This window comes from Hoplias malabaricus, chromosome 14 (genome assembly GCF_029633855.1).
Source record: "Hoplias malabaricus isolate fHopMal1 chromosome 14, fHopMal1.hap1, whole genome shotgun sequence".
NCBI lineage: Eukaryota > Metazoa > Chordata > Actinopteri > Characiformes > Erythrinidae > Hoplias > Hoplias malabaricus.
The window spans coordinates 14385047-14408927 of record NC_089813.1 but is presented as its reverse complement, the minus strand read 5'-3'; the positions used below and the strand labels follow the sequence as shown (position 1 = coordinate 14408927).

The window sequence follows — 23881 nt, the reverse complement described above, 5'->3', positions numbered from 1 at the left end:
CACGTCATGGAGCTACAGCCACCAAATTTGGAACAATCATAGACCGTGTATATTTATACTTCTTGTATTTTTAAGCTATGACCATGAGATTTACTGGTGAGACCTGGGCACACCGGGACCCGTCACGTCAATTTCAGACCAATTGCACTCATCCGTCTCATTTTATCTTTTTTTCATTATCTCACTGTTCATTTGAATGGGGAAGAATAGAGTGGGTGATGATCTCATAATCCACTCTAACTCAGGGGTCTTTCTGAATAGGCCTTTTTTGGCTAAAAATGTTCTAAAACCCTTATACTTTAAAAAAAATAATTTAAAGTTTAAATGTTAGAGAACGTCCCCTTTCTAACAGCTATGAACATGAAATTATTTCACTGAGGTGTTTTTGAGTTAACACTTGTTTTCAGAACTAGGGAGGGTGTTCACACTGCCATAACACAATTCTAGCTCAATCTGCACAGTTCTTGCACCAAATCGATCACCAAAGGGTTCTTTCTTGTACAGAGTGATTAGTTTTGTGATCTGGTGTATGTTTTTTTTTTTACAGTGTTTGTTCAAATAGGGCATGCTCTCTCATAGGAAATGTGTAGCGGAACTTACTGAAACACAGACCTTTAACTGCCACTCTCTCTCAGAAACACAGACTCATACATAGAGCCTAATGCATAGGAATAACAGCGTAAGGCACTGACTTGATGAAGCCCTGGGAAAATGTGGCTGAATTTTTAAGGTGGAACATGAAATTCCAGCAGCAGTTTATTGAACGTGGTCTAAATCTAATGGGTGACTTTTTAAGATGGCAGGTTTCTTTTAGGTGTCCGTTTATTTGACGTGGTGAAGAATTCATCATCTCCACAGCATTTGGTAAAAATGATTTTTTAAAGATATTTATAGTAACTCTTGGCACCGTTTGCCTGAAGGCAGCTGTTCAGATTGAGTTCATTATGATCTTAGAGGCCTTTTTTTTAGTTTGATCCTTCATAGATATCTGACTTCTTCCTACCAGTTTACTACCTATTTTCACTGTTCTCATAAGCTTTCCTTTGCCCCTAAAGCTCGGACTCCCAAACCAGACTGTCACTTTATAACACATTACACTTTCATTTTAATCAGATAAAGACACCGCAGAGCTTTCTTATAAATGAACTCACAATTTTCCTCAAAATCCAAACAGCGCTCCAAAACTGTGCCAAGATATTTATTAGGAGCATGCTGGTGCAGACAGGGGAGTGGCAGGTGAAGCAGTGACAGAGAAAGGATTCGTCCAAAATGGATTAGTGATGAAAAAGTTTGTCCAGTGTTGCTTTGTCTGAAATATATATTTTATCAGAAGAACCCTGATGCAGAATTAGAAGAGACAGGAGAAGAAACTGCAGGGTGTGAGGTGAGGTTGACTCACACATATGGGACGGGTTGTAAATTATAATACATTCACTAAGATACTGTGGGGCCGTGGGGAGAGATTAAAGGTCAGGAGGAGCATTTTATAGTCAGTGTGAAATTGTACTGGAAGCCAATGTAGGGATGAGAAAACCAAGGTATAATCAAATGTTGTACCTTTGGTGAATAGCTGCTGCATTCTGGACTTAACTGAAGCTTATTGCTTAGCAAACACTCTCAATGGACTATGATAAGGACAGGAATGGCTGTTATTTATACTGTGTTTGAAATGTCATATATGCAGTGTTCTAAAGGAGGAAGGCACACAGTCTGAATGAATGACTGTATAAAATTGTAACTGCTGATGTATCTCCATTTAGCAGATATTTCAGGGGAACACACATGTATCTGTTGCTGCCTTAAATTTTCCATAATTGTTTACATCAGCATTACATTAATTTTCTGGGTGTAGTACTGCGTTTTCTGAAAGATGTGCAGAGGTGCTAGTTTTTTTATTTGTCATGTCACACCCACCTTAAACATTTATAGTCTTAGTGATGCAATCATCCATGTTTTGGATGAAAGAATATATGTGTAAAAAAAAAAAAAAAAGATTTCAAGATGAGAAATGTTTTTCTTATGTTGTATTCACGTAAGCAAAGCGCAGGCACAGTGCCATCCACATTATGTAAAAAGTGATGAATCAGACCAGGTCACACTCTTCCTTTGCTTCATTTTCCAGTTCTGAAGCCCAAGTGCCCAACTGACTATTTACTGGTTATTTACAGGGGACCCGCCCAGTTTAACTCCTGTACACTGTATATCATTTATATGAAACAGCAACTAATTTATGCAGACGTGTCCATAGTGAGCCAATAACAGAAGCAGTTCAGGAGCCAATTATTGTCCTCGTGGGCGGGGTTTGGAGTCTAGTAGTGAGTGGAAAGCACCTTCTACTGGTCAGAGTCAACAGATTTATACTCTGGACTGAATTAGTGCAGTATATGAGATATGTTTCTACTGTACAAGGTAAGCAGTGTGATTTGTATTTGTAGGAGACACTGTATCAGTAGAAACTTTATTAACAAATGCAACACTTCATATGTGTGCACATTAAAATAAATACATCTATGTTAGTACAATTACTGCTGTGGCATTTATTAATATTAATTGAATAATTTTACTGTTACTGCTAAAATGTGTTTTGAAATATATTAGCTATTAAATGGTTGTTAAGATAAATATCACTGTTAAATTCAAAGATGTAAGTCTGATACAGATTTAATAAAAATATGTTGATAATTAATATTTGCAAGGTCTCATTTTACTAATGATTTGATCGCATGGAACTTTAATGAATAAAGGCCAGATTTTAACTAATATATATATTAAATAAATGATTTTCCCCTCACTGGACTTGTTTTTATAAAGTAAGTGTTTGTTTGTGAAAGCAGAAATAGGCATCATTTTTAACACCAGTCTTTACAACTCCACAGGAGCACATGGTGCTGAAATACTCTTACAGGTTCTGAACAGCTGTTACAATAATAAAGGTCTAAATCACATTATGTAGCACAGCTTTGTCATTCAGAATAAACACAACCCACACCATTTATTATTAAAGTACTTTTTTAATCTTTATTTCAACTGACAATCACAAAATCAGACATTTAGAAAACACAATCACACCAGGTATTTTATACTATTTCTGAAAAAAAAAATATTTATTACTAATGAAATATCATAAAATAATATAAAGGTTTTTAAAAAATGCTTAAATGATGACAGTTTATTCCTTTGATTTTCTATACAACCTCTTTTTTTAATTTAATTCAAAATGTTTGTTCCAATACAAAAGTCTTAAGCAAGTGTTAATTTACTTTTAAAAAACTACCAGCGTTAATACATTTTCTATAACATGAAAGTCACAGGAGACAAATCACCTGATTCAGAGTACCTACATGAAACATTTTATGGTCCACAGAGCGGGTCGTCCATCTCAGGACAGCCATGTTTATTCATTCATTCATTATCTGTAACCACTTATCCAGTTCAGGGTTGCGGTGGGTCCAGAGCCTACCTGGAATCATTGGGCGCAAGGCGGGAATACACCCTGGAGGGGACGCCAGTCCTTCACAGAGCAACACAGACACAGACATTCACTCACACCTACGCACACTTTATTTTTGAGTCGCCGATCCACCTACCAACGTGTGTTTTTGGACAGTGGGAGGAAACTGGAGCACCCAGAGGAAACCCACGGGGACACGGGGAGAACACACCTCACAGACAGTCACCCGGAGCGGGAATTGAACCCACAACCTCCAGGTCCCTGGAGCTGTGTGACACTACCTGCTGCGCCACCGTGCCGCCCCCAGCCATGTTTAATATACGTTTAATACACAACCTCTGACAGGTCCAGACCACTAGGTGTCAGTATAATGGCTTTTTTATTAACTGAAGGAAAGTTATTAGATGTAATGACTGACAGCTTCAGGGTGGAGCCTGTGTCTGTTCCTTGTTTGAATGTGTGTTAGTTGTTTTAATGATCTGGATATTGTTCATGATAAATGTTTTATCACAAATAAATAAATAATCAGTGAGGTTCTTTTGCAACTGCACTCACTGATGGAGCAGAAATGAAGCTGCTAGACACTGAACTGCTATTTAAATGTCTGTAAATGAGGCATACAGTACACATTATTATAACTGTAATGTAGAACTCTGTATTAAACACTCAGTCAGATGCTCCAGCTTCTATCACTGAGTGTGGTCTGTTCTCCTCAGGTTTAACTGTGAAATACACAATGACACAAACAGCACATTAGTCTCTGATCAGTTTAAGATTTCTGCTTCAGTTTAAAGCTGATAAATAAATATCTGATCCAGAGAAACTGTGAAACTATTTTAAAGTCTCAGTTCTTACCTCGAACTCTGTAGCATTTCACCCCCAGCACAATGGTGATTATCAAATAAGGAGTCATTGCCATGAGACTACTGAGCACTCTGAGAACTGAGAATGGAGATCCTGAACCAGACAAACACACACACACACACACACAAAATTAAAGCACCGTAAAATAGGACAGAGATTATTGCTGAATGAAAATAAAAATAAAGCAGCAGACCTCTGACTGAGATCCAACTCTGTGGAGATTCTCCTTTCTCTGGGTGTTTACAGTGGTAGAGACCTTCATGAGACTTTGAGACTTTATGGATGGTCATCTCTCCTGTCGTTTGCTTCTGGAGAAGTACTCCATCTTTATAGAAATCAGCTGGGAGGAGTGAGGACTTTGTGGAGCGATATAAACAGAGGAAAGTCAGAGAATATCCCTCAGACACAGAGTGGACAGGACTCTCCAGAATCACATCACCATCTGCAGGATAGAAACAGGAGTAAATAAAAGTTTGCTATGGTATTTAGCGTGACTGTATTTGATTTTTTATTAAATTATACTTGAAAAATTAAGCTAAATAAATTCTTTCAAAATCTCAGTAGTCCTCTGTATTGAGCCTCTATTATTGATGAGAATAGTGGAGACTCACTGTGCACTGTGATGTTGACAGGATCACTTCTCTCTCCAGATTCAGACTGACACCAGTAAACTCCAGTGTCTGATGTGGAGAGGGAGCTGATGTTGCAGGTAAACCCTGGAACTGAAGAACAGTTGGACACCTTCTCACTGTGTGTGTATCGCCTCACTCTCCATCCAGCAGAGTCTCTGTGTCCCTCACAGCTCAGTGAGAGAGAGTCAGTGCTGAAGTGTTGAGTTCTGCTGGGACTGATGATCAGAGACACTGGAGGAGAGTTACCTGAAAATACACAGAAGTATTAAAGTCTGTTTCCTGTAGAGGACATTAACTCATTTTCACTGTAAAAATCAACAGAAGTGTAGTGAGACTGTTCTGACTGTATATTCTTCACTGGCTCTAGTTCCTCACCAGTGATCCATAGCGGCTGTGGACTGCTGTACTGTGTGTGAAAGGCTGGTTCTCCTCTCTCTGCTCCACACACATAAACTCCTGTGTGATACAGAGCAGCAGGACTGAGAGTGTAGGAGCCTCCAGCTCCTCTTCTGCTGTCTGACAGGAGCTCTACAGAATACACCACTTTACCATGAACATCTGTAATCTGGGTTAAACCTTGTCTGTAGGGAACAGCTCTGTACCAGCTGAACGTCCAGCCTTTAGAGGAGATATCAACCTCACAGCTTAGAGTCACTGAGTCTCCTTCAGTCAGCCAGCTCTGTGGAGACACACTCAATACTGCCTGGGCTTCACCTGACACAGACGACATGGAGAATAGAACAGACACAAACACGTTTATACAGAGGGAGAAGATTATTACATACAGTATAATTAACAAGAAAATACACCTCAAACCCACAGACTCACCAGACACAGTCAGTGTAACAGCATCACTGATCTCTGACTTCTGAGAGTCACTTTTCCTCTCCCCTCTGCAGGTGTATTTACCGCTGTTAGACTCTGTAACAGAGCGGACTGTAATCTCCTGTGATCTACTGAACTGCTTTAGTTCATTATTATCTTTAAACCAGATGTAATTCCACTCAGTGTCTCCTCCTGCCTCTATGTCACATCTCAGAGTGACATTCTCTCCTTTAAACAGTCCTTTATCAGGCGCTATGGTCAACACAGGTTTAGGACTCACTGTAAAAAAAAGAAAATCACACTCATAACACTGTTATCACGAGAGTTAAACATGTAATAAAATATTATACATTTATCTCATCATCATATCCACATTAATTAATCAGAACGTAATTAATTACTAGTGAATATTTTAAATGTTAATGTATTTTAAAAATTGTTACTATCAAAAGGTTCAGTATCTATTTAAGGGTCCTTCCTGGTTAAATTAGTCTCTAAATGGTTCTATGTTCAGAGAGAACAGTCCTAGATAATAACTTTTAATTGGAATCAAATCTTAAACTTGGATGATTTTAAACACATTTATTTATTGCACAGGGCCATTTTACAGAAATCCATCACACTGCATCACACACTCACACACACTCACTCACACACACACTCTCTCACACACTCACAACCACACACACACACACTCACACACTCACAAGCACACACACTCACAAGCACACACACTCACAAGCACACACACACACACACTCACACACACTCAAAAGCACACACACTCACAAGCACACACACACACACACACACACACACACACACACACTCACACACTCACAAGCACACACACTCACAAGCACACACACACACACACACACACACACACACACACACTCACACAAGGCAGGAACACACCCTGGACCAGGAGCCAGTCCATCACACTGCATCACACACTCACACACTCAGTCACACACATACTCTCTCACACACTCACACAGAAACACTCACACACTCACTCACACACTCTGTCTCTCTCACACACACACACACACACACTCACTCACACAGTCACTCACACAGTCACTCACTCACACACACACACACACTTTTAAGGGTCCTTCCTGCTTAAATTAGTCTCTAAATGGTTCTATGTTCAGAGAGAACAGTCCTAGATAATAACTTTTAATTGGAATCAAATCTTAAACTTGGATGTTTTTTAAACACATTTATTTATTGCACAGGGCCATTTTACAGAAATCCATCACACTGCATCACACACTCACACACACTCACTCACACACACACTCTCTCACACACTCACAACCACACACACACACTCACACACTCACAAGCACACACACACACACTCACACACACTCACAAGCACACACACTCACAAGCACACACACACACACTCACACACTCACAAGCACACACACTCACAAGCACACACACACACACTCACACACACTCACAAGCACACACACTCACAAGCACACACACACACACACACACACACTCACACACTCACAAGCACACACACTCACAAGCACACACACACACACTCACACAAGGCAGGAACACACCCTGGACCAGGAGCCAGTCCATCACACTGCATCACACACTTACACACTCAGTCACACACATACTCTCTCACACACTCACAAACACACTCACTCACACACACACACACCCACATAAACACACACTCACTCACACAGAAACACTCACACACTCACTCACACACTCTGTCTCTCTCACACACACACACACACACACTCACTCACACAGTCACTCACACAGTCACTCACACAGTCACTCACACAGTCACTCACTCACACACACACACACACTCACACACTCACACACACACACACACACACACTCACACACACACACACACTCACACACACTCACACATTCACTCACTCACACATTCACTCACACACACATAAATGAAATATTTAAATCAGAATGAAACCTAATTTAATCTTTCTTCATCTCTGGTTCACATCCCTAGTTTTATTAAAGTCACTATTCATCGTATCATAACATTTACCAGACCATGTTCTTTCCTGTGTGTTGTGTCTCTGCCTGTTTCTAAAATATCTTCTAATTATCCATTTCACAAACACACACCACGTCACAATGACACAATGTCCCTGAGATAAACATGTGAAGCTGTGGAAGGAAGATGTGTTATGAATTCTGAATAATGTTGACTATTTGTGTGTGTAGTGATGTAAATATAAATCATTACATGTTCAGTCCTAATAGCAATAAATATCATCACTTAGTGAAAGTCTCCTACTCACCAGTGACGTTTACCCAGAGTGCATCACTGTCTGTGTAGTAGCTTCCTCTCTGAGCTCTGCACCAGTACTGACCTCTATCAGAGACACTAACTGAGCTGATGGTGTGGATGGAGGAGCTGGATGTGATCTCAAGTGTCTGTGAGCCTTTGACCCAGCTGAACGTCCATCCATCAGACTGAGCCAGTGTACAGGTCAGAGTCACTGTGTTTCCTGTCAGTGCAGCTCCTTCAGGATTTGAAGTTATTGTAGGTTTAGGTTTTTCTTTTGATAAACAACAAACATCAGTTAACAGAAGTAATTAGTTATTTTAAAAACTCTGTTTAATTTTGTATTTAAAGTTTAAGAGTAAAACAGATGTCAGACTTTACACACTGCTCTGAGTCTCAGAATCACTACACACTCTCAGATGTATGTTTTGCTACTTTTATAAATTAGAGAATTCTCTTTAATGCTGTAATTTACAGATTGTACACAAACATAAGCGAATGTAGGCTGTGTTCTCTGTATGAAATTGTGAGCTCATTTTATTCTCAGTTACAGCTACAACAATTAAAACAAACCCTCCTCTCCTTTATGCACCAGCTCCACTACAGAAGACCCTGAATGTTGTTTATTTTCCACTTTGAGGCTGTGGATAAACTCAGACTAAGCTTTACTTCAGTGGATCAGTGCACTTCTTGCTCATGAAGCAGCTGTAATGAGACGAGCCGCAGTGCTGTGAAACAGAGTTAAAAATTAAATATTAAATAATAATAAAATCACTTCTAAAAATGTGCTGAATAAACCTCCACAACTGTCTCCATCAGATAAACACTTAAAGCTTTCATCTACATTCTTCTGCTGTGAGCTGTGGGTCTGAAAGGATGTGTAAAATGAAAATTGTCTGCAGCTGCAAAAAAATTTTAAATTCTAAAACGAAGGTATTCATAAAGTTCTATAAATAGTTGAAAAACAGGGAATAAAGCAAAACATAAAAAATCATCCGACTGAATCTTTTCTCACAGATTCCTGAAGGATTTTAGGTAAAAATTGTGGAGGCTTTTCTGCTCTTCTCCAAAGCAGCCATCAAGTTGTAAAAAGGCTTTAACCCACCGTTATTTAAATACTCCAGCACCAATAGTGTTTAAATGCTACTGTTCCAGTTTGTGGACGAGATATTTTCACTCTCCAACAACCTGAACATTTCCTCTTATTTGTATCTTCCACTTTGTGGCGGTGGATAAACTCAGACTAAGCTTTACTTCAGTGGATCAGTGTATGCTTTGTTCATGAAGCAGCTGTTATGAGGCGAGCTGTGGTGCTGTGAAATAGTCAGCCTTGTGTTTAAAAAAGGGGAGAGTCGAACAATTAAACATTTTAAAAAATATGAAACAAATCCAAATGATGTTCTGGACCTGATAAACCATCAGAACTGTCCCCAACAGATAAACAACACTTAAAGCTTTCATCTACAATCCATTTTCCTGCTGTGAGCTATGGGTCTGAAAGGATGTGTAAATGTCAATAATAAATCCACCCCAGAGTCCAGACCTCAACATCACTGAATGTGTTTGGATTTATTTGGATCTTTGAGAAGCAGAGAATGGAAACAACATGTAAAACTGAACTTTGGAGGAGTGGAGAAATCAAGGCTCAATAATCTCCTGAAAAAATACTAATCTCCTGAAGCTCTAATAGAGAAAATTAAAAGATTTGTATGTTTATATTTCATTTCTAAATGAATAACTCTAATAATATAATATCACTCACCTGATACAGTCAGTGTAACAGCGGCACTGGTGTGTGTGGTTATTCGTCCTGAAAGTCCTCCTCTACAGGAATAAGCTCCTCTATGATTCCCATCAGCTTTAAAGGTTTGGACTGAATTCCATTGTTGAGACTGCAGTGTTCTATCCTTATACCACTCATAACTCCAGGAACCTCCACTGTGTATTTCACACGTCAGAGTGACTGTCTCTCCGATGAAAACACTCGGATCTGGCTGGACCTTCACTGTAGGCGTTGGTTTCTCTGTTCAAAGATCACAAAAGCTTTTAAATGTTTATCGTAACAGAAGAAAACCTTGTGTCTCCATTTTTGATGTTTCTCAAGTTTTCTCTGACTCTGGAAACACCAACTGCACTTTTATTCTGGGACAGTTGATGTCATTCAGTCATTCATTATCTGTAACCGCTTATCCAATTCAGGGTCGCGGTGCGTCCAGAGCCTACCTGGAATCATTGGGCGCAAGGCAGGAATACACCTTGGAGGGGGCGGCAGTCCTTCACAGGGCAACACAGACACACACACACACACACACATGGACACCTTCGAGTCGCCAATCCACCTACCATCGTGTGTTTTTGGACTGTGGGAGGAAACCGGAGCACCCGAAGGAAACCCACGCAGACACGGGGAGAACACACCAACTCCTCACAGACAGTCACCTGGAGCAGGAATCGAACCCACAACCTCCAGGTCCCTGGAGCTGTGTGACTGCGACACTACCTGCAAACATTCTGTTCTTCTGCTGTGAGCTATGGGTCTGAAAGGATGTGAAAATGTCAAGAATCAATCCACCCCAGAGTCCAGGAGCTGGATTTACCAAAGTGTCTTAAGAAAGAAATTCTTCTTAAATGTGATTGTTTTTTCTTAACTTCACACAAAAGATAAAAGTTCAGATAAATAGTTATTCTTTAAAAATCTTCTTAAGAATTGTCCCATTCTTAACTTTTCTCTTAAGAAAAATTCTAAGAACATTTAGCATTCTTTAAAAATATAGGTTCTTAATTATTTTCTTAAATTTATAAAAACCTCACACTGGTTTTAGAGTTGAGCAGAGTTCAGATAAATCTCTAAAATGATCCGTTTAAAGAGCTGAATCACTACTAATAGAAGACAATAACCTGTTAGTCTCTAGCTACTTTTAAGAATTTCCAAAATATAGCTAATTGCCAAATTTGAATCATTATTACTTTCTAAATCATTGGAATAAATGAATATAGTTGGGTTTTTCTGTAAAAGGACACTTTAAAGTAGAAAAATATGTTTTTTTAACCTAAAAAAGTTTACATATGCTTCCAATTGACTCCTAAATGCCAAAAAAATGTAGATGCTCATAGTTTATTATTATTATAATTTTTTTTAACTACAAATAACTTTAGAGACATCAACTGGGATCCACAGATGTGGATTTATGTGTTCTTCACCAGGAAAGGTTCTGAGTGTTCCAGATATATTTATATTGATATTTATTCAAGTCTAAATAGAGGATCACACGTGGTGTCTCAGTGTTTTTCTGGGCATCGAAATTTGTTTTTTGGTGAAAAAATAAAAAGTTCTATGAATTACTACAAATATACATCGCATGGTTTATGTTGCGCTGTGAAACCTATTTTGGGAAACATTAGGTTCTAACAAGCAATAATTGGAGTGTAAATATTAGTCCTTTTTGAAAAATGGGGTAATACATATCCAAAGTGTCATAAATTGTGTCAAACAGTGCTCCATTATCTTGAATAAGGCGTTAAATGAATGATCCGTTAAATGGTATTGCATGATAATGTGCAATTCGACTTATAATACAGAAGACGAAATACGAGTATATATTTTTTAAATGGATTGCACATGATTTGCTTCAGGCAGATTCCTTATTACTTGTCTTTATATTTACATAAACTACACCACTCCAGTGGAAGCAGATGAATGAAGCAGAGAATATGAATATTACAAGTCTGAAGGCACCAGTGGTTCAGCGGAGCTGATTAAATATTTCCTTCACCCTTAGTTCTAGTTCTAGTTTATTTACATGTTTCTAATGCTCATCTAGTCTGATTATTCTTTTCCTCCATTTCTCCATCAGCTGCAGAGATTTAACTTAATCCTGGGAATAATGGGTGATTCGTCTTTTAAAATGTGTCTCACAGCATTTATAAACTGTAAAATGATTGAGAAATAAAGAAAATAATGAAGACTATCAGAAGACTATATTTGAGAAATTACTTTTTTTATTATTGCGTTTAACTACTAACTACTTAGTGTTTATCTTAAGATCCTTTGTACTTTGTTCTTAGGAAACCTTTTGTGAATCCAGCCCCTGATCTCACTGAATGTGTTGGGAATGTGTTTGGGATCTTTGAGAAGCAGAGAATGCATACAACATGTAACTGAAGTTCAGAGATGGCTCCATAATCTTCTGAATAAAACTAATCTCTTGTAGCTACAATAGAGGTAAAGTACAGATGTATGTATTTATAATGCAGTTCTATATCACTGACTCTAGTAATAGAATAATGTAATAAAGGTGTCACACTCACCTGATACAGTCAGTGTAACAGCGGCACTGGTGTGTGTGTTTATTCGTCCTGAAAGTCCTCCTCTACAGGAATAAGTTCCTCTATGATTCCCATCAGCTTTAAAGGTTTGGACTGAATTCCATTGTTGAAACTGCAGTGTTCTATCCTTATACCACTCATAACTCCAGGAACCTCCACTGTTTATTTCACACGTCAGAGTGACTGTCTCTCCGATGAAAACACTCGGATCTGGATGGATCTTCACTGTAGGCGTTAGTTTCTCTGTTCAAAGATCACAAATGCTTTTAAATGTTTATCATAACAGAACAAAACCTTGTATCTCCATTTTTAATGATTCTCAATTTCTCTCTGACTCTGGAAACACCAGCTGCACTTTTATTCTGGGACAGTTTTCTTCACAAAGGAACTAGAAAAATGCTCAAAACATTCATTTTCATGCTCCTGTAAACTTACAGCTTTGAAAATAAAAGTTTTCCTTCTGAGAGCAATGACATACTTTAAATATGTAAATTAGACAAAAACAACCCACATATTTCTGAACTCATGTTATTTGTAAATTAGGAAACAGAAGTCATCACATGACTCTGACTGTAATTGAATGGTATCACTGTAGAACACAGAATAATAATCTCCCTGAGCGCTGCACACTGGAACTCTGTTCCTCCTGGAGTACACACTGCTGCACTGACTGTGTTGTTGTGTCTATCTTCAGGAATCAGAGGAGGGTGTAAATACTGAGAGTCTTTCCTCCAGAAAATCTCCATCCAGTCGACTGTGACAGCTCACAGCTCAGAGTAACTGTGTCTCCAGTAAAGACTGTGCTCTGAGACTCTACTCTCAGTCTGGGTTTTACTGCTGATATGAAATGATGAAGTCAGTTAAATATCTGATATTTTTTTAGAACACAGTGTTAGAACAAACCTGCAAATGGACCCAGTTCACTCTTGTCACGCCTTCGTCCTGTCAGTCTGTTGTCCCCGCCATGTGCTTTATTCGCACATGGCTATGTTTTGTTTATATCCTTGTCTCCGCCCTCGTCCCGCCTCCTCGTCCGTGTCATGTGTCAGCCCGTCCTCGTTATCTGTCCAGTTGTGTCTCGTTTGTGTCTGTATTTAAGCCCTCTTGTGTCACGTCCTGTTGGTCGTACATTTCTCATTTCACGTTTATCCTATGTCTAGTTGGTAGTGTTTCCTGGTCTGTCCGTCTGTCTCCAGTTTCTCCGTGTTTGTTTTCTTAGTCGTTGTTTCATGTCGCAGTTTCCTTTCCTATCGTTATTTTGTGAACTCTTTAGTCTGTCAGTCCGGTTTGCCCTGTTTAGTTTCCCTTGTTTAATTTAGCCTGCCTTGTATCCCTGTATGTTTTCGTTCTTTGTTTTGTTATCTCCCTTTATTAAAAAACTGTGTTTTAGCGAGTGCGTCCGCCCTCCTCCTATCCGCCCCTCGCTCCTGACAACTCTGTAGACCCTTCATTGTGTTTATTGAGGTGCTATAAACAAATCCATCACTGGTAAATTAGGACAATATTTGTTCCTTTTACATTTTAATAATGAATACACACTCATACTGTCCTGAGTGAAAGACAGAACTGGAGTCTATTTGATTCAGTATCTGTTTGTTAAGTCTTATATACTACTGATCCAGTTTGTGGACGAGATATTTTCCCTCTTCAGCCTAAACTCTTCCTCTCATTGGTATTTTCCACTTTGTGGCTGTTGATAAACTTAGACCAGTGATTCCTAAACTTTTGCTGCTGTCACAGCTGCGCAGGGAGGACGAGGAGACGGACATAAATGCAAGGAATTTTATTTGACACAGACAGAATCAAAATAAACACGGGTAATAAAGACAAAACTAACTAAACAGAGATAAACAAGGACGGACAGGGAAAAGCCATGAACTGGGGTAGACACATGTGGACAGAAAGACTGTGAAACACATATCTAAACACACAACACCACTGAAACAAAGGGACTCTATAAGGACAAGAAAAACGAGGAACACCTGGAGACAATAACAGGACAGAGGCAGGACTACGGTGGGGCTAGGGCAGAACAAGGGCGGAGACAGGGACAACAACAAACAAGGCCATGTGTTACATGAGCACATGGTGGGGAAAACAGACAGGACTGGGCCAGGATGTGACAGCTGCAGCACCCCCCTGTTTTAGATGAGAACTTTTTTCATGCATCAGTCTGTACTCCACACAAATACACACCTTGTGCTCCTGAATTCCACTGTAATGTAAACACTGAAATTCATACGAGACAATACACTTTACTGTCAGATTCCTCTGAGGTTTGTATTACATCACAGTGACTCCAATAACAAAGAAGGAACTGAGAGTGAGGGTCATTTCACAAACAAACACAGACACAGACATCTACAAACATCTTACAACATGTTTTACAACAACACACTACAATAAACTTAAAAACCACACCAGAGATTCCCTTCATACAAAACCATGCTACTACATATGAGCAAATATAAACCATTCATTCATTCATTATCTGTAGCCGCTTCAGGGACACAGTGGGTGCAGAGCCTACCCAGAGCCACTGGGCTCAAGGCAGGAACACACCCTGGACCAGTCCTTCACAAGGCGACAAACACGGACACTTTTGAGTCACTAATCCGTCTACCAACATGTGTTTTTGGACCATGGGAAGAAACCCACACAAACACAGGGAGAACACACTAAACTCCTCACAGGCAGCCATCTGGAGCGGGACTTGAACTCACAACCTCCAGGTCCCTGGATCTGTGTGACTGGGACCCTACCTGCTGTGCCACTGTGCTGCCCCTAAACAGTGGAATATTTTATTAAGTTTCCCAACTCACTGAGGTATAAACCAGCTCCTAAACCCTTTAAGGCCTGACTTCGGGACTCTAAAGAGTCTATGTGAGGCAAAATGTTATAAAACTGCATCTCCTTAATAAACAAAACTAAATAAAATCACAAGCTTTACTTCAATGGATCAGTGTATATTTTGCTCATGAAGCAGCTGTAATGAGATGAACTGTGGTGCTGTGAAAAAGTCAGACATGTGCTTAAAAAAAGGGAGAGTCAAACAATTAAATATTTATGTGATAAAAAAAGTCTAAAAATGTTCTGGACCTGATAGAAGAAAAGATTTATATTTCTATAATGCAATTCTTGATTAATAAGTCATAATATAATATAATAAGAAATCAGTAGGAATCAATACATACCTCTGACTTCAATCTTGACAGGATCACTGAAGTAATCAGAACCTTGCAAGCGCGCTGCACACTGGAACTGTGTTTCTCCTGCAGTAGACACTTTTACACTCACTGTGTTGCTGTGACTCGGTGCAGAAATCTGGTGAGGTTGAAAATACTGAGAGTCTTTTAACCAAACAGTTGACTGTGCCAGCTCACAACTCAGAGTAACTGTGTCTCCAGTAAAGACTGTGCTCTGAGTCTCCACTCTCAGTCTGGGTTTATATTCTGTTGATATGAAATAATAAATTACAACGTACAGTTTTCTTCAAACTTTGGCTCTGATCAGATGACATTGTTCAACATAACATCACTTCCTCTTCATGGATCAAATATTTTAGTGCAAATTAACTATTTACTTGTTAGATATAAAATATAGGATATGTGATTTTTTAACATAAAAATAGGAAAATGCAATATTTAATTTTTCTCTGAGGTGCGTTTGCAAGTTTTCAACAAAAAAAAAGCAGATTTTTCTCCTCCAGGTACGATAATTGTAATAGTTATAATTAATTATATAATTTTACCTATATTTTTTTTACAAAAGACACATACTGAGTCCTGTGCTATCCATTCATTCATTCATTGTTTGTAAATGTTTATCCAGTTTAGGGTCATTGTGGGTCCAGAATCTACCAATAATCATTGGACGAAAGACATATTTAATTTATAATGAATAAACGTATTAGCAGAATTATCAGTTTCTAAAGAATTGGTTTCTGGGGATGAGAGTTTTAGGGAAAATATCAGAGTGAATCTCACTCTGAGGACTCCACACTCTGCCTGGACTTTTACTGCAGCTGCTGGTCTCGCTGTTCAAGGATCACAAGTACCTTTGTAATGTACATCGTCACAGTAGGAACAAAACGTTGTGTCTCTGCACAGAAGATGGCAGAGCTGCTTTGTACCCTCATATTTCTCAGCACATTTTATCAAACCATTACAGGATTTAAACTATACATTGTAGCGGCAGTTGGTTGTTGCCTCACGGGAGCAGCCCCAGCATGCATTGGTTTATAGCTTTAGGGCTTTCTTTTATGTTTTTGTGTGTTGGGACTTGGTGTGTAGCGAAATGTGTTGTGGTTTGGGGGCTCACCATCAGTGAAAGGTGTCTGCTGGGGTAGGGTGCCCTTGAATCTGACTACACAGCAAGGCTAAATACAGCCTGTTCATGTGTGCATTTTGCTTGTTACAGCATAGCTGTGTCTCAATACCCATCTCAGAGTATTTTTAATATAAAATTTTATAAAGTGTTAAAACCTGTACTTAGGAATCATGTTCTTACTGAACCAAACGCCCAAAAGGCAAACTCTACTCTCAGTGAAACTAAATTAAGCAGTTAATGTAGCTTTTCCACATCAAATCAAGCACAAAAATGGAGCCCAGAATAATCATGGATTACCAACACCTTAGCAAAGGAAATCTGAAAAAAGCATAAATTTTACAAAGAATATTGAACAAATCACTTAGCACTAAAACAGAAAACAATGTTATTTAATTAAACTCCAGACAAACCACAGTGATACAAAAAATACATGGAGAACTATCAATGAACTCATAAATAAGGGAAATCATTCTACAAACCGGATTCCAAAAAAGTTGGGACACTAAACAAATTGTGAATAAAAACTGAATGCAATGATGTGGAGGTTCCAACATCTAATATTTTATTCAGAATAGAACATAAATCACAGATTCATTCATTCATTATCTGTAACCGCTTATCCAATTCAGGGTCGCGGTGGATCCAGAGCCTACCTGGAATCATTCCAGGTAGATTCCAAATCACAGATCAAAAGTTTAAACTGAGAGAATGTATCATTTTAAGGGAAAAATTTGTTTAAAAATTATGGCGTCAAAAAAGTTGGGACAAGGCCATTTTTTACCACTGTGTGGCAGCTCCTCTTCTTCTTATAACACTCAACAGACGTCTGGGGACAGAGGAGACCAGTTTCTCAAGTTTAGAAATAGGAATGCTCTCCCATTCATGTCTAATACAGGCATCTAACTGTTCAATCGTCTTAGGCCTTCTTTGTTGCACCTTCCTCTTTATGACGTGCCAAATGTTCTCTATAGGTGAAAGATCTGGACTGCAGGCTGGCCATTTCAGTACCCGGATCCATCTCCTACGTAGCCATGATGTTGTGATTGCTGCAGAATGTGGTCTGGCATTATCTTGTTGAAAAATGCAGGGCCTTCCCTGAAAGAGATGACGTCTAGAACAAAAGACCCCACCCAATGTTCTCTGCGGCCCCCCCGCGAAGGCCCGCGACCCGATCCGGCCCAAAGACGCCACCGTGGGTCTCTTGACCGACCGAGGACACGCTCCAGGGCGTCGGACGTGAGAAAAAACCAAAGCAAAGGGTCCGCGGGGCACCGGCGGGCCCCATGTCCCCTCCGCTCTGCCGTTGCCCTCTTAAGAGGAGGAGCAACTCTGGACTAAGTAGCCATGTGGTGGGCTCTCAATGGCCAAGGCAGACACCAATAGAACTGGTGCATTTTGAATTCGTAAACACTCCAACATGTGCTTTTTAGTGCATGTATAAACATTGTATGTTTTCAGTAGTATTAGTGTGAGCTTTGTCAATGGTAAACTACTATACATTTATTGAGCGACACGAGAAACGTTAATACATTTTAACTGGTTTATTTACAAGCTTATAAAAGTACTTTATGTTTTCCAAGTTTGTGAAAACGTTCGCAACAATTGCATATAAATAAAAAGGGCTCATTTATTTACAAAAGGTCTCATCACATCCTATATATAAGTACAGTATTGATAAGTACATATGCAGGTTAAGTAGCAAGTCTGAATTACACAGTGGATTGTGCGTGAAATTGTGTGTATAGAGATGTACATGGATGTACTGCTGTTGCAAATACCAGCGTCCATGTGAAAAAAAAGTCAGCGGTCCCCCTGCTCCTCTTGCTCAGCCAGCCACTCCTCTAACGTCTTTCCTTCAGCAGTGGCACAGAATGACCTGTTGCCTATCCTGCTATGTCCGAACTCCCTAGTCTTTGGTTGGCCACAGCTGGAGCATCTGTAGTGTGTTTGCTGGTGGAACTTGGCAGGAAGCGTGGAATCCTTCCGTCTCCTCCACTCTGTTGTCCTGCTCAATTTTCTCTCGGGCTGAGCTGGCTGGGTCGGCTGTACTGGCTGGGGAGGTCCTGGCATAAGGGTCGGCTGGAATGGCTGAGACGCCGGCTGAAGCAAGAGAAGTGCCGGCTGGTTCGTCAAAGGTGCCGAAGGCTGAAGGAGCAGTACAGTTCCTCCGGAAGCCGGAGGCTGTGGCAGTTGCACCGGCGGAGCAGACGCAGGAGCTGCGGTAGCAGGCCGTCTTCGCTGTGCCGCTTGCCCCGACAGGTCCGGAGGAGTACCCTAGGACCTTTTCTTTCCCCACTCCTCCGGACCTGTCGGGGCAAGCGGCACAGCGAAGACGGCCTGCTACCGCACCTTCTCACTAGGCTGCGGCAATGGAACGGCTGCTGTGAGGCTTGGCTTGGGCAATGGAATCTCCATCGCCAACACCGTCTGCTCCTGTTTCTTCTGGATGCTGTTGTGCCTTTAAAAAAAAAAAAAAAAGAAAGAGAGAACAGTGTTATTCAGTGCTTGCTGGAAGAGAGCGTTCCAAGCATTGATGTTAATAAAAGTCGGCTCAAAAGTCTTACCACACAGAGAGGGTGCGCTGGTTGATCTCGTACAGCTGAAGCGACGTCGCCTGAGCAGCTTTGCGCTCAGCTTGGCGGTGAGCTCGTCCTCTGTCAAGTGCGTGATGCCCTTCTCTTTCAGCTCCGTCTGAACGGCCTCTCGCAGACGAGCCACGTCCCCGGCATCCCACTCGAAAATGCAGGCAGACAGCTTTGCCATAAAGATGCCGTACAGCTGGTGGCTGTCTGTGGTGACTCCCACGGAGAATCTTCTCATCAGGTGCCACACGTCCAGTCTGACGACGAGCTCCTCCCACTCGTGGAACATGGCAGCCACTTTCGATCTCCCCGTTCTAGAGCAGCAGTCCCTGTCCACGTACATGAGCTTGGGCGCAGGGAGGGCATCACGCACTTGACAGAGGACGAGCTCACCGCCAAGCTGAGCGCAAAGCTGCTCGCTCGGCACTGTCGCCGTTGCACACGTGGGGCACGGGAAACCAAGCAGCTCATAGATCAGCTGCTGGTGGCTTTTACTGACATGAAGGACACGATGGGCATCCCCCTGTTGGACAAGGAACGGATGGATGTCATTTGGGACACACAACGGCAACACCTCGATTGCATCCAAGATCCTCCTGGAATCCAACTGTACACCAAGACGGGGCAGGTGACGAAGGGAGGGGTCGTTCTTCCCGTGTACCGCTGTGCGCGTGGTTCCACATCCCTCGAGTCGTTCCACCTTCACCTCAGCCATTTCATTCCTGGTGAGTTTCTTTATTTTTCTTCTTCACTTTGTGATTGTATGCATGTGACTTCATGGTGGAGTGATTTTTACATATGTTTTCTTTGCCCTACAGGCAGTTCTGCCAATGCCGAGAACTTCCAGGCATACCTCCTGGAAGGGCTGGTGAGGTGGAACGAGGACCGCGCTTCATCAGCCGTGAACCGGTCGGAGCAGGTGCTGTGGTGTTATACTGGCCACATGCAGCACGTGCTCAACCAGCTCAGTGAGGAGATGCTGGGCTGTAAACTGGTGGAGGACTACACCAAGCCCAGAGAGTACACAGGTAACGTTTTTGAACGCGAATCATCGTGCTGTAACCATATAGCCGATCTATTTTCATTCGGCACAAATAGCCACTCTTATTAAACTGCTGTGTGATCGTTTGTGTTTCAGGTGAGCTGATCGGTGTCGAGTACCTCTTCTCTCAGCAGTGCAAAGAGCTGAGGGACGACATCGGCCGGGACCCGGATGCCCCCGACGGCACCCCCGATGACCTGTCGGAATGGGAGGACGAAGGATTCGGTGAAGCTGAATCCTTTGTCGGAGTGGACAATGACCCCACCGTTGACCCTCTGTCATTGGATGATCCCGTCCCGAAGGTGGCTGAGGCCGAGGCTGCGGCATCTCCTCCCGCAAAGTCAGAAGACGCTTCCGCAGACCTGGTCCTCCCCTCTCAAGAACCGGAAGCAGAAGAAGTAAGTGCTATGTTTTTTACATGTGAGCGTTTAACCATACATGGAAACGGGAGCACGATTAACCTGAACGTCTTTGTCTTGTCAGGTTTTCAGAGGGCCGGACGGAGCGCCAGGATACGAATGCGTGGTGAGGCTGGCCAGGTACCTGGTGGACTTGCGCGACGAAGCCTGTCTCTCTGAGAAGCAGGTCGCCGACATCGTCGCCCTTTGGAACCGTCTGCCGGAAGTCGACAAGCAACGTGTCTCTTACCAGCCGAGGCACAGGGAGCGGCTGCTTCAGGGACGCTTTAAGGCCAGCCATGCAAAGTCCACGGTCTCCAGCGGGGTCGAGAGCTTAAAGCGGTAGGTTAATCATACTCCTGGACAAAGAATTTAATGCTGCGTGATCTGTGCTGGCACATTTATGTTTAATAATGTGTTCTGTATTATTCTGTTTCTCCCAACAGCTGCTTGTTGGGTGAAGGAACGGGACCTGCGCAGTGGCCAGATGCAAGCCGCCTTGTGGAGGCCATTTGCTTGGAGCTGTGTGACGTTCACCCTCATGGCCGAAGGGTCGCTGGAGCGAGGGTGAACCGCTGGGCTGCGATCCTGCAGGACTACGGCAGGATCAGGAGGCTGGTACTGAACAGCCCAGGTCTCGTGCAGGCGACGTCGCTTCAGCTGTACGAGATCAACCAGCGCACCCTCTCTGTGTGGTAAGACTTTTGAGCCGACTTTTATTAACATCAATGCTTGGAACGCTCTCTTCCAGCAAGCACTGAATAACACTGTTCTCTCTTTCTTTTTTTTTTTTTTTTAAAGGCACAACAGCATCCAGAAGAAACAGGAGCAGACGGTGTTGGCGATGGAGATTCCATTGCCCAAGCCAAGCCTCACAGCAGCCGTTCCATTGCCGCAGCCTAGTGAGAAGGTGCGGTAGCAGGCCGTCTTCGCTGTGCCGCTTGCCCCGACAGGTCCGGAGGAGTGGGGAAAGAAAAGGTCCTAGGGTACTCCTCCGGACCTGTCGGGGCAAGCGGCACAGCGAAGACGGCCTGCTACCGCAGCTCCTGCGTCTGCTCCGCCGGTGCAACTGCCACAGCCTCCGGCTTCCGGAGGAACTGTACTGCTCCTTCAGCCTTCGGCACCTTTGACGAACCAGCCGGCACTTCTCTTGCTTCAGCCGGCGTCTCAGCCATTCCAGCCGACCCTTATGCCAGGACCTCCCCAGCCAGTACAGCCGACCCAGCCAGCTCAGCCCGAGAGAAAATTGAGCAGGACAACAGAGTGGAGGAGACGGAAGGATTCCACGCTTCCTGCCAAGTTCCACCAGCAAACACACTACAGATGCTCCAGCTGTGGCCAACCAAAGACTAGGGAGTTCGGACATAGCAGGATAGGCAACAGGTCATTCTGTGCCACTGCTGAAGGAAAGACGTTAGAGGAGTGGCTGGCTGAGCAAGAGGAGCAGGGGGACCGCTGACTTTTTTTTCACATGGACGCTGATATTTGCAACAGCAGTACATCCACGTACATCTCTATACACACAATTTCACGCACAATCCACTGTGTAATTCAGACTTGCTACTTAACCTGCATATGTACTTATCAATACTGTACTTATATATAGGATGTGATGAGACCTTTTGTAAATAAATGAGCCCTTTTTATTTATATGCAATTGTTGCAAACGTTTTCACAAACTTGGAAAACATAAAGTACTTTTATATGTATTAACGTTTAAATGTATTAACGTTTCTCGTGTCGCTCAATAAATGTATAGTAGTTTACCATTGACAAAGCTCACACTAATACTACTGAAAACATACAATGTTTATACATGCACTAAAAAGCACATGTTGGAGTGTTTACGAATTCAAAATGCACCAGTTCTATTGCTGTCTGCCTTGGCCATTGAGAGCCCACCACATGGCTACTTAGTCCAGAGTTGCTCCTCCTCTTAAGAGGGCAACGGCAGAGCGGAGGGGACGTGGGGCCCGCCAGTGCCCCGCGGACCCTTTGCTTTGGTTTTTTCTCACGTCCGACGCCCTGAAGCGTGTCCTCGGTCGGTCAAGAGACCCACGGTGGCGTCTTTGGGCCGGATCGGGTCGCGGGCCTTCGCGGGGGGGCCGTAGAGAACATTGGGTGGGGTCTTTTGCGCTAGAACCTGAACATAGTTCTCTGCATTAATGGTGCCTTTCCAGACATGCTCTCAGGTCTGGTGACATGGCGTCCCAGTGTTCCATAAAGAACTTCAAATCGTGACTCATCTGACCACAGAACAGTCTTCCATTTTGCCACACTCCATTTTAAAAGACCCCTGGCCCAGTGCAAACATCTGTGCTTGTGGAGCTTGCTTAGAAATGGCTTCCTCTTTGCACTGTAGAGTTTCAGCTGGCAACGGCGGATGGCACGGTGGATTGTGTTCACTGACAATGCTTTCTGGAAGTATTCCTGAGCCCATTCTGTTATTTCCTTGACAGTGGCATTCCTGTTTGAGGTGCAGTGACGTTTAAGGGCCCGGAGATCATGAGCATCCAGTAGAGTTTTACGGCCTTGACCCTTACCCACAGCAATTGTTCCAGATTCTCTGAATCTTTTGATGATGTTATGCACAGTTGATGATAACTTAAAAGTCCTTGCTATTTTATGCTGGGTATCACTATTCTGGTATTGCTGCACTATCTTTCTGCGCAACAATGGTGGAATTGGTGATCCTCTTACCATCTTGGCTTCAGAGAGACACTGACACTCTGAGAAGCTCTTTTTATACCCAATCATGTTGTCAATTGACCTAATAAGTGTTAATTGGTCTTCCAGCTGTTCGTTATATGCTCAATTTCCTTTTACCAGCCACGTATTGCTACTTATCCAAACTTCTTTGGGATTTGTTGACACTGAAATTTTGAATCAACATATTTTTCCTTTAAAATGTTACATTTACTCAGATTAAACTTTGCATTGCATTCAGTTTTTATTCACAATTTGTTTAGTGTCCCAACATTTTTGGAATCCGGTTTGTAGTTCATCCACTGAATTCAAACAGGACAACCACCAGAACGTGTCTAACACCAGTATATCCCCTGTCCACTGGACTACATTTCTTAGTGAATTTACTGAGGATTAACTCAGCTGGAAAGACCATAACACC

The 23881-nt window shown here is 42.0% G+C and overlaps 1 protein-coding gene and 1 long non-coding RNA gene across 2 annotated transcripts in view; one reads left to right on the top strand and one right to left on the bottom strand.

Annotated features, from left to right (window-relative positions):
* Nucleotides 1-16475, bottom strand: part of LOC136666300 (Fc receptor-like protein 5) — a 59771-nt gene extending 43296 nt beyond the window's left edge. The window contains exons 1-9 of the mRNA XM_066644396.1: nucleotides 16461-16475; nucleotides 15598-15727; nucleotides 9840-10100; nucleotides 8091-8351; nucleotides 5776-6051; nucleotides 5323-5661; nucleotides 4927-5193; nucleotides 4509-4757; nucleotides 4468-4478 (exon numbers count right to left, since the gene is read on the bottom strand). Coding sequence (XP_066500493.1) covers nucleotides 4468-4478; nucleotides 4509-4757; nucleotides 4927-5193; nucleotides 5323-5661; nucleotides 5776-6051; nucleotides 8091-8351; nucleotides 9840-10100; nucleotides 15598-15727; nucleotides 16461-16475 — 1809 coding nt within the window. The remainder of the gene's footprint in view (nucleotides 1-4467; nucleotides 4479-4508; nucleotides 4758-4926; nucleotides 5194-5322; nucleotides 5662-5775; nucleotides 6052-8090; nucleotides 8352-9839; nucleotides 10101-15597; nucleotides 15728-16460) is intronic.
* A 4495-nt stretch (nucleotides 16476-20970) lies between these two features.
* On the top strand, nucleotides 20971-21601 carry LOC136665751 (uncharacterized). Its single transcript, XR_010795308.1, has 3 exons — nucleotides 20971-21096; nucleotides 21201-21449; nucleotides 21556-21601. It is a non-coding gene; the product is annotated as an uncharacterized lncRNA (long non-coding RNA).
* The last annotated feature ends 2280 nt before the right edge of the window (nucleotides 21602-23881 follow it).